The sequence below is a fragment of the Triturus cristatus genome, chromosome 1_1 (assembly GCF_964204655.1).
Source record: "Triturus cristatus chromosome 1_1, aTriCri1.1, whole genome shotgun sequence".
In the NCBI taxonomy this organism is placed as follows: Eukaryota; Metazoa; Chordata; class Amphibia; order Caudata; family Salamandridae; genus Triturus; species Triturus cristatus.
In genome coordinates, this window is record NC_140579.1 from 38,487,794 (window position 1) to 38,502,647 (window position 14,854).

The 14,854-nt window shown below is 47.0% G+C and overlaps 1 protein-coding gene across 1 annotated transcript in view; it reads left to right on the plus strand.

The window, feature by feature from the left end:
• Positions 1-14,854, plus strand: part of LOC146869286 (complement C4-like) — a 252,295-nt gene that overhangs the window by 80,829 nt on the left and 156,612 nt on the right. Inside the window, exon 5 of the mRNA XM_085647007.1 lies at positions 3,632-3,794. Coding sequence (XP_085503133.1) covers positions 3,632-3,794 — 163 coding nt within the window. The remainder of the gene's footprint in view (positions 1-3,631; positions 3,795-14,854) is intronic.

The window sequence follows — 14,854 nt, forward strand, 5'->3', positions numbered from 1 at the left end:
GCCCATCCTCCCCGCTCTGCGTATGATTCTTGAGATAAGGGTTTTACTCTTTCAGTACTGGGTTTATATACCAGTAATCATTGACTCTTCTATGTTTGGGTTAAACCAGCTGCTTGGCCTGGCCACTTAGCTTTTGTTTAGAGATTGCAATACCGTCCATTTCTGAATGGTAGAGTGTGTGTGTGTTTTTTCTTGCTCTCTGGTTTACACACCAGTGAGCAGTATTCATTTATTTGTTCTTTCGATGAATTACTTTTTGGTAACGTCAAACCTTGCTGCGGGTACTGTCAGTATATCAGGTGATGGTGTAAATTAACAAACAGCTTAGTGTTGTTGTTGTACGTCCTGGTTGCTGTTACCATGACATAACCGTTGATGTATGGTTCATAGAGGGAATGGTCTCTTCCCTCATATGGGGGTTATTGACCAAGGCATAGAGGTTCATGTAGTTCTGTGTTAAGTAGATTATATTAGGGATTTTCTCTAAAATCCATGTTTGGTATTACACCATTTGATGTTTCATTTTTTTTAATAGTGTTTGAAAGATTTTTTCTCTTTTTTGACACACTTCTTCACAACCAGTTTCTATAGTGGTTCCGCGTTCTGGAGCGGAATGTTTCACAGAAGAAAATGACGTCCACACACCGAAGCGGATTTATATTGCTCCACCGACGTCATATCTGGAGAGAACGTCACCGCAGATCTGTACGACGCCATGCCCCGGCACCCAGAGGTGCTGCTGGAAGGTTTTGGGATCCAGACTGGCAACTGGAGAGAATTTAAAGTTAAGGAATCTGAGGCTAGACTGTTTCTCTACCAGATATAGCGTTACCGAAGGTAAGTAACTTTTACTTCAAAGTGAGGATATTTGTAAGTTATACTGTTTTATATATCCTTGATGTAGTTTAAAATATATATTTATATGTTAATATAATGTATAATAGTTAAAAGTCAATATACTTATTTTATTAGATATTGTGGTTGTATATATTTTCGTAGTTGCTGTTTTTGACATTACATACAAGAATTTAAAGTCAATGTTTGTGTCCTCAATATTTTTGTTGCTGATATATATTTAATTTTTTAATTTTATTGATTTTCATATAACCGGGTAAAAGCAGCCACCCACCCGCGACAATTAAACTTGAGTCATAATGAATACAAAACAACAGGTTCTGTCATTCGAGGCACCAGCCAAATCCCTGCAGAAATTATACAAAGGAGCAGACATCAAATTGGCCCCCACCTAAAGATTCTTAGACACTTATTAGTGCCCTCAGTTCCTGGACCCAGCCGGCTCCACCACCTGAGCCCCTCCTCAAGAAATGTCTTCCTCTGCATGCTGCCAGGGTCCCCATTATATATATTTTTCATGGGGCATCCATGTACCTGATACACCATTTTAGTTCGAGCCTGGGCAGCGCATGCACTGGTCTGCAAGGCCTGCTGTATTCGGGTTATGTGCTATCGGGGACTTTGGACATGCCCTCCGCTTTTTCTTGGTTTGTTGGCCTGCTTTTTAAAATTCCTTTTCTCTAGTTGGTTAATATTTTGCATCTGTCCTGCCTTTCGGTACTTGGTTCCCTCCCATCTGACATCACCATTGTTTCTTTTGGTTGGCCAGCTCTGGCCATCTCTTGATTCCTCCCTCCCTCGCAAACCCTCACCCCCCCAGTCATTGCTGCTAGCTTGAAACTATTGATGGGGTAGCTATTCTAATGCCACAGTATGTTGATACAAAAATGTGAAATAAATAAAACAACAGCCCATTACAACAATAATAATTTTGTGAGCTCTCCCCCCACCCTCAGAGCACAAATACAGCATCCATCCATGCCATTATCTGAAGGGGGGACATTTAGGCCGCTAGCCTACTGTTGAAGAACATCATGTGATCCCAGAGGTGAGATCAAGTTTTCACATGCATTTGGAATGCAATAGGACTCGCATTACTGAAAGTTTGACCTATCGACTTTGCAAATATTAATCAGATCATGTCTGAACTGAAGAAGAGGACCGAAGAAGAACTGCCCTGCCGACCTTGGAACCAGCAAAGGGAGGCTGCACAGAAGATTGAACTTCACCTGCTCCTCCTTGGGCTAGTGAAGAAAGGACTGTGCCTGTGGTGCCTGGTTTGCGGAAAAGTGATCCCTCAGCTCCAGCTAGAAGAAGGTGATCTCCATGAGTCACTTTCTGCTACAGCACAGGGCCACAAAAGCTGAGGAAGTCTGCCAGGGCAAGTTGGTATTTCAGATCACCAGACTGAGTTCTGATGCTTAAAAGGTGCGGCCATGTCTGCTGGACCTGGAAGAGACGTTGGATTGCAGTTTAGCCACCCAGAGGGCAAGCTATCGCTAAAAATAGAAAACCACTGAAACCGTTGTAGCCAGAGACAAGCAGATGAGTGGCAAGTGTGTCAGTGCTGGACTTCATCTGAACTACGAGGGACGTCGACCCCTGTGGCCAAAGTCGTCCCACCGTGTTCGTGAGGTGGCTCAGAAAAACCCCGTCAACCAGAGTATCGCCTACAGCATCCTTGAGCATCTTCACCCTACTGCATCCCTTGCATCAGGACCACTTCCATGATTCCCCTGACACCGGCTCAGCATCCACAGCATCCTTGAGCATCTTCACGCTACTGCATCCCTTGCATCAGGACCACTCCATAAACACTCCATTAGATTTTATGTCAACTTTCTATTGATTCTGGAACTGGTCTGAAGACTGCTCTTCTTTTGCGGTAACTGTCTTGTTGCACCTAGTTGACCTCCTTGACCTGCTCCATGCCGGAGACGGTCACCCAAAGTAACTCTAAAGGACTGCATTCCACATTGCTATCAAGTTTCTTGAAAAATATTCTAAGTGCCAGATTAGTTGAATTTGAAGTTTGAAGTTAAGTAGAAAGCTATGATTTATTGCTTCTTAAAGTATTTGTATCTCCAGAACTCTCAGGTAGATCTTTTTCATTTTAGTGTCTATAAATTCATAAAAAAATACAGTCTAGTTTTATAAATTGGTGTCTGAATTTTTTAATGTAGCGTTGAATTCTTATTAAAATTGTTGCAGCTAAAATGCTTTACACTAGTTACTCTGTTAAGCCTGACTGCTCACAGCCACAGTTACTGAGGGCTGAGCTAAGGTTGAACAAATGAGCTTGACTCGACCCAAGACAGGGTTGGTCAGTTTATCGTGAGGTTGCACAACCACACCATATAATACCCCCAATTTCCTCACACTCTGTCTTAGCTCTTGAACGTGGCTACAAGATACTGAAGAACGTCTTGTCTCAGAGATGACACTTTGAAGTTATGCCTATTTTCATTTCCTATTCCTAGTTTACTATTGCAGCTCAACAATTAATCTAGGCTACATGGAGTTGGCATTAGCGCCATTTTGAAACTCAAGACTACAATTGGACTGTGCCTGAGAAAGAGTCTCATGGCTTCAGATCTCAGGGGCTTCCAAGGGTCAAGAGGTGAAGTTTTTTTTCCCTTGAAGAAGCCATCACGAGGTTCATTACTTTCTGCAAAGGTGAAGGCACTGGCTCGATTTCAGCTGGATGTTTTGTGGTGAAGGACAGATTCTCCCGCCAAGCGCAAGACTTTGTGCTGTGTTTCTTTTTACTCTCCAGTTCCCTCTGATTATGATGCAGACTACGACTACAAGGAAGATGATGAAGTCAAGGAAGAGCCCTCTGCCAGGATCCACTGGCAGGACCTCCGCAGCAGACGCAAGCGCCAGGCAGTGCCGGTCGAAGGAAAGACCAAGGAGGTGGTGTATATGGTGTATCTCTGGTAAGTGGAAAGAGTGCTGTATAGTATATCTGTGGTAAGTGCTGTGTAACATCCATCCACAGTAATTAAACCGAGGACTGTATAACATTTTTGATGGAAGTGTATGGAGGACCGTGTAACATATATCTGAAGTAATTATTTGGAATGCTATATAATATGTCTTTCATCAGTGTATAGAGTGCTGTGTAACATCCGTCTCTAGTGAGAATATGAACTGTTGAATAAGTTATGTGGTGCATGTATGGAGTGTTGTGTAAGCTCTGTGTGTGGTAAGTACGTAAAGTGCTGGGCAGGTCAGTGGTACACATTAGGAGTGCTATATCAGATATGTCGGTTTGTCTTTGAGTGTTGTGTTTCATCTGTCTGTGATAAGCATATGAGTGCCATGGAAGATTTGCCTTCGGTGATTACATGGAGTGCTATAAAGGGTCTGTCTTTGTTGATGAGATTGATGTATTAGATCTAGTGGTGGTAAGTTAAGTGTGTAGTTTGTTGCATAAGAAAATTGCAGTAAATACTGAAAGTGATAAAGATTAGGTTGTCATACGTCAAAATAATGTTGTCAGATCCCTTTGTGGTTAGTGCAGAACATGCTGTATTAGGCCTGTTTGTTGTTGGTTCTGGGAGAGAGTCTTCAGTGGTGACTTTAGGTATTCCATTAGAGCATTTAGGAACTTAGGAAGAGTGGAGAAAGAATGAGAGTCATCTACCCCAAAAATGATCTGATAGAGACTTCTAGCCGCAGATTCCTTACCATAGCATATTCCCCAGGTGTCAGACTGGATCTTGAAAATCTTGAACAGTACCTCTGTGTGCCTGTTGCATTGCCTTTGTAGGCGACGTCTGTGCCAGATATTGTGCAATGCTTATACAGCATGCGGTTCTCAGTTCCTTCCTTTCTGTGCCAACAGCACAGATCCGGAAGACCTACCTTGGTCGTTTGTTTACCTCCTTCTCAACATTTGGTCAACCTATTTGAGCCTCTTTGATCCCAGTCTGTCTTAGGCATGTCCCCTAAGAACCCTGTGGGTTTTAAACCCTGTAGAGCCTGTCATTGAGAAAATGTCTGTGACAGACCCCCATCTGGTTTACTTGTGGTACCAGGAGCTGTACCATGACTCCTAGACCTGCCTCAACTGCCATGCGATGAACTCCAAAGCGATCTGAGAGTGGGCAATGAAGTTCCAGGCCGCTTGACAACAGATGACTCGGCACTGCTCCAGGTCCTGGTCACATTTAATTGAAGGTCCCGCGCCCCCTCTTAGTGTTGTTCCTACTGGTCGTCATCAAGGTCAAAGTCATTGTTGGGTTAATACCACAGAAAGCAGTCCAAGAAGCAGACCCATGCTATTGCCATTGGCAAGGATGTAGCAAAGTTCACTATCAGATGCGGGCTGGACATGACGTAATTGCTGGGGAGAGGTGTTGCTTCATCAGTGCTGCTTCGTTGTGACGCCTGGATGCGATCAAATGGCTTCACAGGGGCTGTCCATAATTCCCTTATGGCATGCCTTTGCTTTATGGACATGCCTTTCGGCTATTTGATGACAAGGCTGTATCAGCACTTGAGCCCTTAAAAGAGAGTACGGTCACAGCGCGGTCGTTGAACTCGCCTTGGCAGCATGCAAACTACACTCTTCTTTCACTCCTTCCGTGGATACGTTAGAGGCTACCAACTGTGTTCATTCCAACCCAGCCAACAGGCTTCCCAGCCATTTTGCAGCTGCACACATGGCTCCCACAAGTCCCATGTGACCCAAAGGCCATAAGCCTGCCCAGTCTGACAGCCTCCCAGCCGCCGCCGCCGTAGCCTCCAAGCCTCGCGCACCAACACAAGTACCCTATTTGCGGAAGGATCAGCACCATCTGCCCCAATGGCAAGCCATAACTTTGGACAAGTGGCTGCTTCAAATTGTCAAATGAGGGTATGCCCTTCCATTAACAAAAACCCCGTCACCCTTGGATCAGCTGACAGAAAGCCACATCTTCTTATTGCAGCAAGAATTTGGCCAATGGAGTCATTGAGAGGGTGCCCGCATCAGAAATAGGTTGTGGTTGCTATTCCTGCAACTTTCCGATGCTACAAAAGAACGGAGACCTCTGCCCTATCCTAGATCTGCACCCTCTCAATGCCTTGCTGAACAAGGAGAAATTCAAGATGCTCACAGGCCCTTGAGACTGAATGGTATAATTGGACTTTCAGGACATCTATTTTCCTATCAGCATTACATACAGTTCATAGTGAGTCAGGAGCCTTTTCAGTTTACTGTGCAATCCTTTGGTCTCCCCAGTGCCCCTCGAGTGTTCACGAAAGTGATGGTAATGGTTGCAGCACACCTTCAGTGGTCATAGTTCCAGTTTTCCCTTACCTCAACAACTGGCTGCTGAAGATGGGCTCACCACAGGCAGTCTTCATCCACTCCAGACTAAAATGATCCTCCTGCACTCTCTAGGGTTCACTAGCAACATGCCAAAGTTACACTTACCTCCTTTTCAGACACTCTCTTTCATCAAAGCCATGCTGAACACGGTGCAGTTCCATGCTCCCCCCAACCCCAATGCAGAGAGGTATTGATATTTGGGCTTTGATCTCAATGTTTCAGCCTTGGTCCTGGTTCCCAGTGAGACTCAGTCATGGGCTGCTAGGTCTGCGTTATCATGGTAGTGAAACATTCCAGGTGGCACATGCTGTTCAGTCAGATGTGAAGTGCCAATGGGCACAGCACTAAGTGTTATACGGTTCCTATGAATGTATATTTTGATCAAAAAACTTCATAATGCAGATTCTGAGTCTTCCTATACAATCAATAAATGTTGGTTTGTTTGGCTAGCTCACAGTACCTCATCTAAACTCCTAATTTTACAGAGTTACAGAAGTTGTCGGTAACCTCGAACATGATCACTCAGATTCCCAAGGAAATAGTGGAAACAGATCCAACCCTTTCATTTGTCACTTTTGCATGGCCAAGGTGTCACCTACAGAAAAGATACAAGAATGTATTTTCAAATGTTTATTGAAAAGCTCTAGTCTTTGTAAATAAAATATGAACTGTGATTATTAGATGGATGAGACACATCATTGTTATAAGCTTTAGTAGAATGGTGAAAAACACAAACAATTCAACCATGTTAATTAGTCATAATATTACTAAGGTTACTCCTTTCTATCACTAATATCTCTATGCTAAAGAAAGTATATCGGGAACAGTCCCTTCTGCCAGACCTGTTGGAATGATCTAACCGCATACCTGGTACAATGTGCCAGGAAGCAAATGCATTCCATCTTGAGTGTGCAGGCTTGCACACTTCTATTGCACGGCTACCTTCCGTCTCAGGATGAAGGTCGGGGACAACAGGGCTGAATCTCAGTCGCAGCTCACAGGCAGCCTCCATCATAACTCTGGCGGGAAGTGAGCCTCTCACCTACTTTAGCATGGACCCTGCTTAAATAATAAAACAGCAATTTTATTGTACTGTGCCTGAGGTGCAGAACAACGTGTTTAATTAGTCTGAGGCAGAAGAGTAATCTCCTACAAGCACAGAAAATAAAAACAAGCGACGTATACTCAAATGTGTGACCCTGAAACTAATTGTGCAGATTTCAGGGCGACAATGTCTAGAATGAATAAATGCGTGCATGGTACATTCTCATATTAGGGCAAAACATGTGTAAACCACCATTAAAAAAAGATACTAAGGTAAAAGCAAAAAGCTAAAATGGAGGTTTAATGTAAGCACCACAATACCCTCCCCTTGATCGGAAGGAGACAACACAATAAAAAATAAGCAATAGAAATTAATAAATTTAAAAAGCATATAAAAGTTTAACAGAATAAGCACACACAGAAATCCATAAAAAATACCAAACGAAAAAACCATGCAAACTACTAAGAAATGAATAAAACAATTTTTAGAAATGAAAAAGCAAATTAAAGAGTTTTGGAGGCGCCTGAAGTGAAATGCAGCTACTCCAACATGTCTACCACATCGATATCCAGAGTGTTGGTGGGGCTGGGATGGAACCCGCATCTGAAGACAACACAACAACAGAGGCCTGAAGGGCAATATCCAAGAAATGAACATTGTCATTACTAGCCCATTAATCAGAAAACTAAGGCAATAATGGCAGGAGTGCAGCCTCCAAAGAGGAACCAGAAGCCAGACATGGTCCAGATCTCGGAGGGTACTGCAAAAGATCTGCAGCGGTAGTTAATAAAGCATGATTGGGTCAGTGGCAGTCCCCTCGCCCCTCTCCCTTCCCCAACCAGACCTGACAGTAGTAACAGATCCATCACTCCTCGGATGGGGCAGCCATCTGGGAGAGGTGGAAATCAGAGGCCTCTGGTCTCCCTGGCAGAATCCGGACCCCATATCAGTATAAAAAGACTCTCTACCCTCCATCAAGGGAAGGCTAGTGCAGTTGTTCATGGCCAACACCACCGCCATGTGGTACTGCAACAAGCAAGACGGGGTGGGGTTGTGCACTCTCTGTCAAGACGCCCTGCGTCTCTGGTCATGGCTGGAACATCAGGGAGTATCCCTGGTGGTTCAACACTTTGTTGGCTCTCTGAATATCAGGGCGGATGAATTCAGCCAAAGATGTCACAAATGGCGTCTCCATCCGGAGGGGGTGCAAGGTCTCTTTCAGCAGTGGGCGAAGTCTTAGTTATGTCTGTTCACCACAGCCGGCAATGTACAATGTCTGTTGTTTTGTGCACTGGAGTTTCCAAGGTGACCCTCGCTCAGAGTTGTTTTTTGTCTCGAGGCTTGCTCAGGCCTTCTGTATGCCTTTACACCCATACTACTCCAGCCCAGAATTCTCAAGAAGATCAGGAATGACCAGGCCCAAGCTATCCTTGTGGCCCCAGGCTGGGATTGGAGAGTTTGGTGTTCCGAGCTGTTGAGCATGGCTATCAGTCCTCTAAATCAGGCTGCCCCTTCGCAAGGATCTTCTGTCGCAGCAACAAGGGAGTGTACTCCACCTGAACCTGTCAGTTCTCCGCCTTCAGGCACGGAGATTGGGCATGACAGTTGGCACCTTTCGCCCTTCCGCCTGAAGTCTGTAATGTCATCTTGGCAGCCACACTTCCCTCCACCAAGATGGTATACACCTGCTGCAAGGTTACGTTTGTGACAAGTTGATCCCTTTTCTGCTCCCCCTTCTCCGGTGCTTCTGTTTACTCTTCCTCTTGCCCTGCAGGGCTCTGCTTTGGGCACCTTGGAAGGCTATCTTTCTGCCTTCTCGGCATTTCTGCGGTTGCCAGATCAGCCATCCCTGTTCAAATCCACTATTGTACGTAGGTTTTTGAAAGGGCTCCAACACATGTTTACTCCTTCACCCTTTATCAAATTTAGTACTCACCTTTCTAATGTGTGCTCCTACTGAGCATCTACCCAATTGTCCTTTCAGCCTTCTTACAATCAAAACGACCTTTCTGGTTGCCCTAACATCTGCTTGGAGGGTCGATACGCTCCAGGCTTTGTCATCTTCATATCTCAACATCTTCCCAGAGAACTATTCCTTAGCACAAGAGTTTCCTTCCTTCTGAAGGTGGTCACTCTCTTTCATATAGGCCAGTCCATCACTCTGCTTACCTTTTTCTTTTGTTTAAATGTTTTTATTTGCAGTTTCAAAAACATAAAACGTACCATCAACCATAGCAGTAGTATGCAATAGACTCCGTCATTTATTCGTTTCGTCAATGTAAAAGAAATGTATTGCTTACAAAGGAACTCATACAGTCGTATCCCTATTGGGGCAAGAAAAAACATTGCTAAGTAAAAGAAAAACCTGAAACACCCCCCCCCAAACCCCATCCGATATCCCGCAACTCCTGAACGGCCCCTTCTCGTCTCCTCACTCTAGAAATCCCCTTCATCCAGTGGGGGCCTGCGTCAGTTCTGTCCATAAGTCGGAGAGTCGCAACACCCTAAGGTACCTGGGCTGCGTGATTTCATTACATTCTTTTAAAAGCAAGGTCAGAAACGGTCTCCACAGTTTCTGAAACGAGGCAGCTGAGCCACTCAGTGTGGCAGATATGCTTTCCATCCCAATAATATGCCATATGCAATGAAGCCACCCCATGTGATTGGGGGAAGTAGCTGTCCCCCAGTGCATCAATATATTCTGTATAGCTGCTCCCAATGCTAACCCATCTGTCGCCCTTTCCTGCTCTTCAGGGAAAATGTAACGGGGCTAGGGAATCCTAGGACCACATATACCGGGAGCCTCGGGAGTTCAGTGTCAAACAAGTTGTTATTACAGCCCCACCAGCAGGTGGGGCTTCGTTGGGGGTTGCCCCTGTGAAGACCCACCGGCATTGGATACCAATATGTCGCTATCTTCATAGCGGTCTCGATGCTAGCGACATTCCAGGCAGTATGCTTTGCTCTGTAATAAATGCCAACCCTGTCCTTTGCAGAAAGATCACCGCCCAACTCTAGTCTCCACTGCCGTTGGCTCGGGGTGGTCTGCGGGCCTGGTACGACCCGAAGCATATTGTACATTTCCGATATTATCCCATTAGCCATCAATTTAGTGATCAACCACTTCTCGTATTTGGTCAATTTGCGACTACCCTGTTCCCGCATCCCAGGTTGGAGGACCCAGTGTTGCACCTGCATATACCTTATTCTCTCGGTTTCGGGAATCCCATAGTCAAGCTTCAACTGGTTGAACGAAATCATCCCAGACAAATCAAATAAGTGCCCGACCGAGCGACATGGGGTGTCGCGCCAGTCTCTGAATGATTTATCAGGCAACCCGGTAGTACAGTTGCTATTGCCAAACAAGGGGGTCAGTGGGGAAGGAAAAGTCGTAAGATTCCAAGAAGTCGCCACCCCGTCCCAGGCCGCCTATACCGACTTAGTGATCGGAGAGCCCATCAGGCCTCGCGGCCGCTGTGCCCTCCTAAGAAAGGGGATCTTTCATAAAGGTATGCCCGCAAGTGCCCTATCTTGGAAAAGCCACCGCTTTTCGGACTCCGACCTTGCCCATTCCACTAAGTAGCGTAGTTGGGTCAATTTATAGTAGGTGAGGAGATCCGCTATCCCGAGGCCTTCATGTTCGGGGCGCATGTAACCGAGAGCCTTGCTCATCCGTGGCCTCTTCCCAGCCCAGACAAACTGATTGATGTGCCCCTGCAGCACAGTGAGCGCACTGACAGGAGGCTGAGCCGGTAGAGTTTGGAACAAGTATAGTGCCCGAGTTAGTAGGGACATTTTAACCGAGGCTACCCGGCCGAGGAGGGATAAGTGGTATTTGCCCCACGAGACCAGGTCCTTCACCGCCTGACGCAGCAACCTAGCATAATTCAGCTGGGTTATTTGTTGGACCATTGCCGCCACCTCTAAGCTTAGATACGGGATCGTTTCCGTCACTTTAATGCCAGTTAGCCAAGCGCCTGTTGGCGATTGCGAGGTCTACGTGGAGGCCTGGCCGAGCCGAGGGGCTGTGCCAGAGATTTGCCTACATTAACCCGAAAGCTGGAGACCTGGCTAAAGGCGTCCTACTCCTCCATTAACGGCAGGTAGGGATAGTCTGGGTGCTGCCAGCGCCGACAGTACATCATAAGCATAGAGGCTAATGGGGTGGGTTTCCCCTCCAAATGGGATCCCCTTGATATTCTGGTTATCTCTGAGCCGCTGTGCCAATGGCTCAATATACAATAGGTAAATAATAACGGCGACAGCGGGCAGCCCTGCCTGGTCCCCCTCTGAAAGTGCGTGGAGAGATGCCATTGACTCTGATGCAGGCCATAGGTGCGGCAAAGCAACAGCCCACCCATTCACGGAACCGCTTCCCCAGGCCGAACTTCTCCAATGTGAGCCCCAGGAACCCCCAATCTACCCGATTGAACTCTTTCTCGGCATCGATCATTAACAGGAGAGCATCCATTCGCGTCTGGTGGGCCTTATCCACAAGATGGAGCATTCTTTTCGTATGATCGCTACATTGGTGGGATTGAATATACCCCGCCTGGTCAGGTTGTATCAAATATGGCATGCAAGGACTCAAGCGTGACGCAAGGATACCCATGAAGATTTAGAAATCTACATTTAGTAGAGAGATCGGGTGCTGCATTGTTGCCTATCCTTACCAGGCTTGGGCAATACCACTATTGCTGCCGCTAGCATGGTGTACGGAATCTTGGTGGAGCCTCCAAACAAATTGAAAAGCCTAGTCAGCATCGCTGCTATGATAGTGCAGAATTTCTTGTAAAAAAGAGAAGGAAACCCGTCGGGCCCGGGGATTTAAGCAATTTCAAGTGTGAAATCGCCATGATGACCTCTTCTATGCGAATAGGGGCATCTATGGATGCTACCTGACTGGGAGACAATGCAGACATGGAGATCGACTGCAAGTAAGCCGTTGCAGCGTGATTCCGCAGTTTAAAGATTCTGGTAAAAATCCAGGAATTCCTGTGCGATCTCTGCATCCCCGCTAATTTCTCCTCCCCCGCCCTCTTTCCGAAGTGAAGAAACATGCGCTTGCTGCCTCTGTGCCCGCAGGCGATTGGCCAGGAGCCGGCCTGTGCGGTCTCCCCCAACGTAGTAGGAATGTTTCAAGCGCACCACCGCATATTCTGCCCTGTCCAAATCAAGGGTTGGACATTTGTGCCCTCACCGCCTTCAGCTGTCTCCAGACCCGAGGGGCCCCAGTCCTGCTATGTACCCGTTCATGTTCTCATACTTGAGTTGTTAATGTAGCTCTCACCTCCTTACGCTCTCTATTGTGGGCCGCTGCGATCCCTATAAGCTCTCCCCGTACCACTGTTTTCAATGCTTCCCACAATGTTGTAACTGCAATGTCTGGCATGTTATTTATGGTGAGATAATTCCTAATGCATGTAAGAAGGTGCTGTTTTACATCCTTGTTATGACACATGTGTTCCTTAAGCCGCAAACTTCCGGTTCGATGTGTATTTGGGTTCAGCAAAACCTGCACCGATGGGCATCATGATCTGAGAGAGCCATAGGTTCAATGCACGTCTCCCCCACTGCAACATTTACCTCCTCCGTCCCTAGAAAGTGGTCCAGTCAGGCGTAAGATGGGCATTGGAGTAGTATGTGTAATGTCGTGATGTGGGATGAGCCACCATCCAGATGTCTACCAAGCACACCACCCTCAGCCACCTCTTCCCATCCCGTGAGAGTTCCCGGAAAAAAGGTTGTGTGTGACCTGTCCATACCTGCGTCCATAACTATGTTGAGGTCCCCCCCCACTAACGTCATATGCCCCTGTGGGGCCAATACGTCCACTAGGGCAGCCTGGAGAAAGGGCTCCTGCCCTGAGTTAGGGGCATAAATGGAACCAATGACCAGGGGTTGATTACCAAATTGAAGAGTATAAGCCAGTAACCTCCCCATGATCTCTGCCACATTGTGCTTCACCACCCCCTTGCATCGTCTAGAGATGAGTATGGCTACTCCGGCCTTTTTCTCCCCCAAGGAGGAGAAGTACTGGAGAAGGAAGGCCTTGGACCACATGCAGAGAGTGTCTCCGGGCAGAAGGTATGTCTCCTGCAGGAGACACACGCCTGCCTCCGCATTTTCCTAATACGACAATACCGCACGCCTCTTCACCGGATTGTTAAGCCCCTTTGCATTAATTGTAAGAATTTTCACAGGCACCATATCAAGGGGGGAGGAAAATTGCGCATTCTAGGTGGAGCCTCAGGTGTAAGCGCTATTCCCAGTCTTTGAGTGTTGCAGTATATGTACGTGTAGTGCCAAGGGTGGTATGATAGCATTGTCGTGGTAGCATCAGAGTTCCCCAACAGGTCTTGCAACTGGTGATCATGGATATCGGACGTCCCTCCCCCCCACCCTAACCCCAACAAGCCTAACAAAAGAATACACACAAAGTGTCCAGAAGCCGCAGTACGAGACCGCGTCCCCTCGGTAAAACAGTCAGTGGAGTGCATCTGTGGCTGACGGTGTCCCTCCCGTCCCAGCCCACCCGCCTGCCGCCCCCCAGCTATGCTCTAGAACACTTATCTGACCTCAGTGCTTGTTAAGCATCGGCCCCAGGTCCAGAGTCCGCCGTCAAAGAGGCCAGCACTGCTCGACGTTCTTGTGCTATCGTCTCTGGATTCGGCTTCGAGGGGGGTCCCGGACCGGCGTGTGAACCTAACTCTCTGCCATCGCCCCCGCCGGAATTTCTTGTCTTGACTCAAGGTTTCGTCCGGTGGGTCTTGCTCAATGTCCAGGAGCTGGCATGCCTCTTGCAGGGAGCGTATTTGCCATAACTTGCCGTACCACTTGAAAATGATGCGGAATGGGTGCCCCCACGAGTAGGAGACACCTTGGTTATGGAGGTGGGTTGTGACCAGATGAAAGTCTCTATGTTTCTGAAGGGTAGAGGCCTTCAAATCCTGATATAAAGCGACAGTGTGGCCTCTAAAAACCAAGGGCTGGGCATCGCGGGCTTTGCGCAGAATAAGTTCTTTAAGTTGAAAGTCCGGTAGAAAGGCCAAGATATCAGGGGGAAGTGCTGGGGCCTTCCGCTGCAAGCCAACTCTGTGGGCCCTGTCTATTTTGATAGGAAAGTCTTGAGTTTCTTTTAGCACGTGACGGAGTAGCTCCTGGAGGTACCCATTGATATCGTTATTCTCTTCATTGGAGGGAACACCTCTCACCCGAATGTTGTTCCTGCGGGAGCGGTTTTCTAAATCCTCCGCATGGGCCTGGAGGTCAATTTGTTGTACTTGTAAGCGGATCACTTCCTGCTGCAGTTGCTCGACTTCATCATCACGAAACTGTTCATGATCCTCCATAGACGACACCCTTTCGCCCACCGCGCACTTCTTTCATTTCATCTGCAAATTCTTTTTTAAGAATATGGAGATCATCTCTAAAAACTGAGAACAACTGAGAGAGGAAGGCTCTTGTGACTGGTTCATCCCTTTGCTCCATCTCCTGCCCTCCGGGAGGGGCTGGGGAGACACGGCCCCTCCCTCCAGCTGCACCCGACATCTTGGCAAACAAGTCCTTGACGGACCAATCCTCCTTCTCCTTCTCTTTGTCTTTCTCTTTCTTTCCATGCATAGTAGACATGT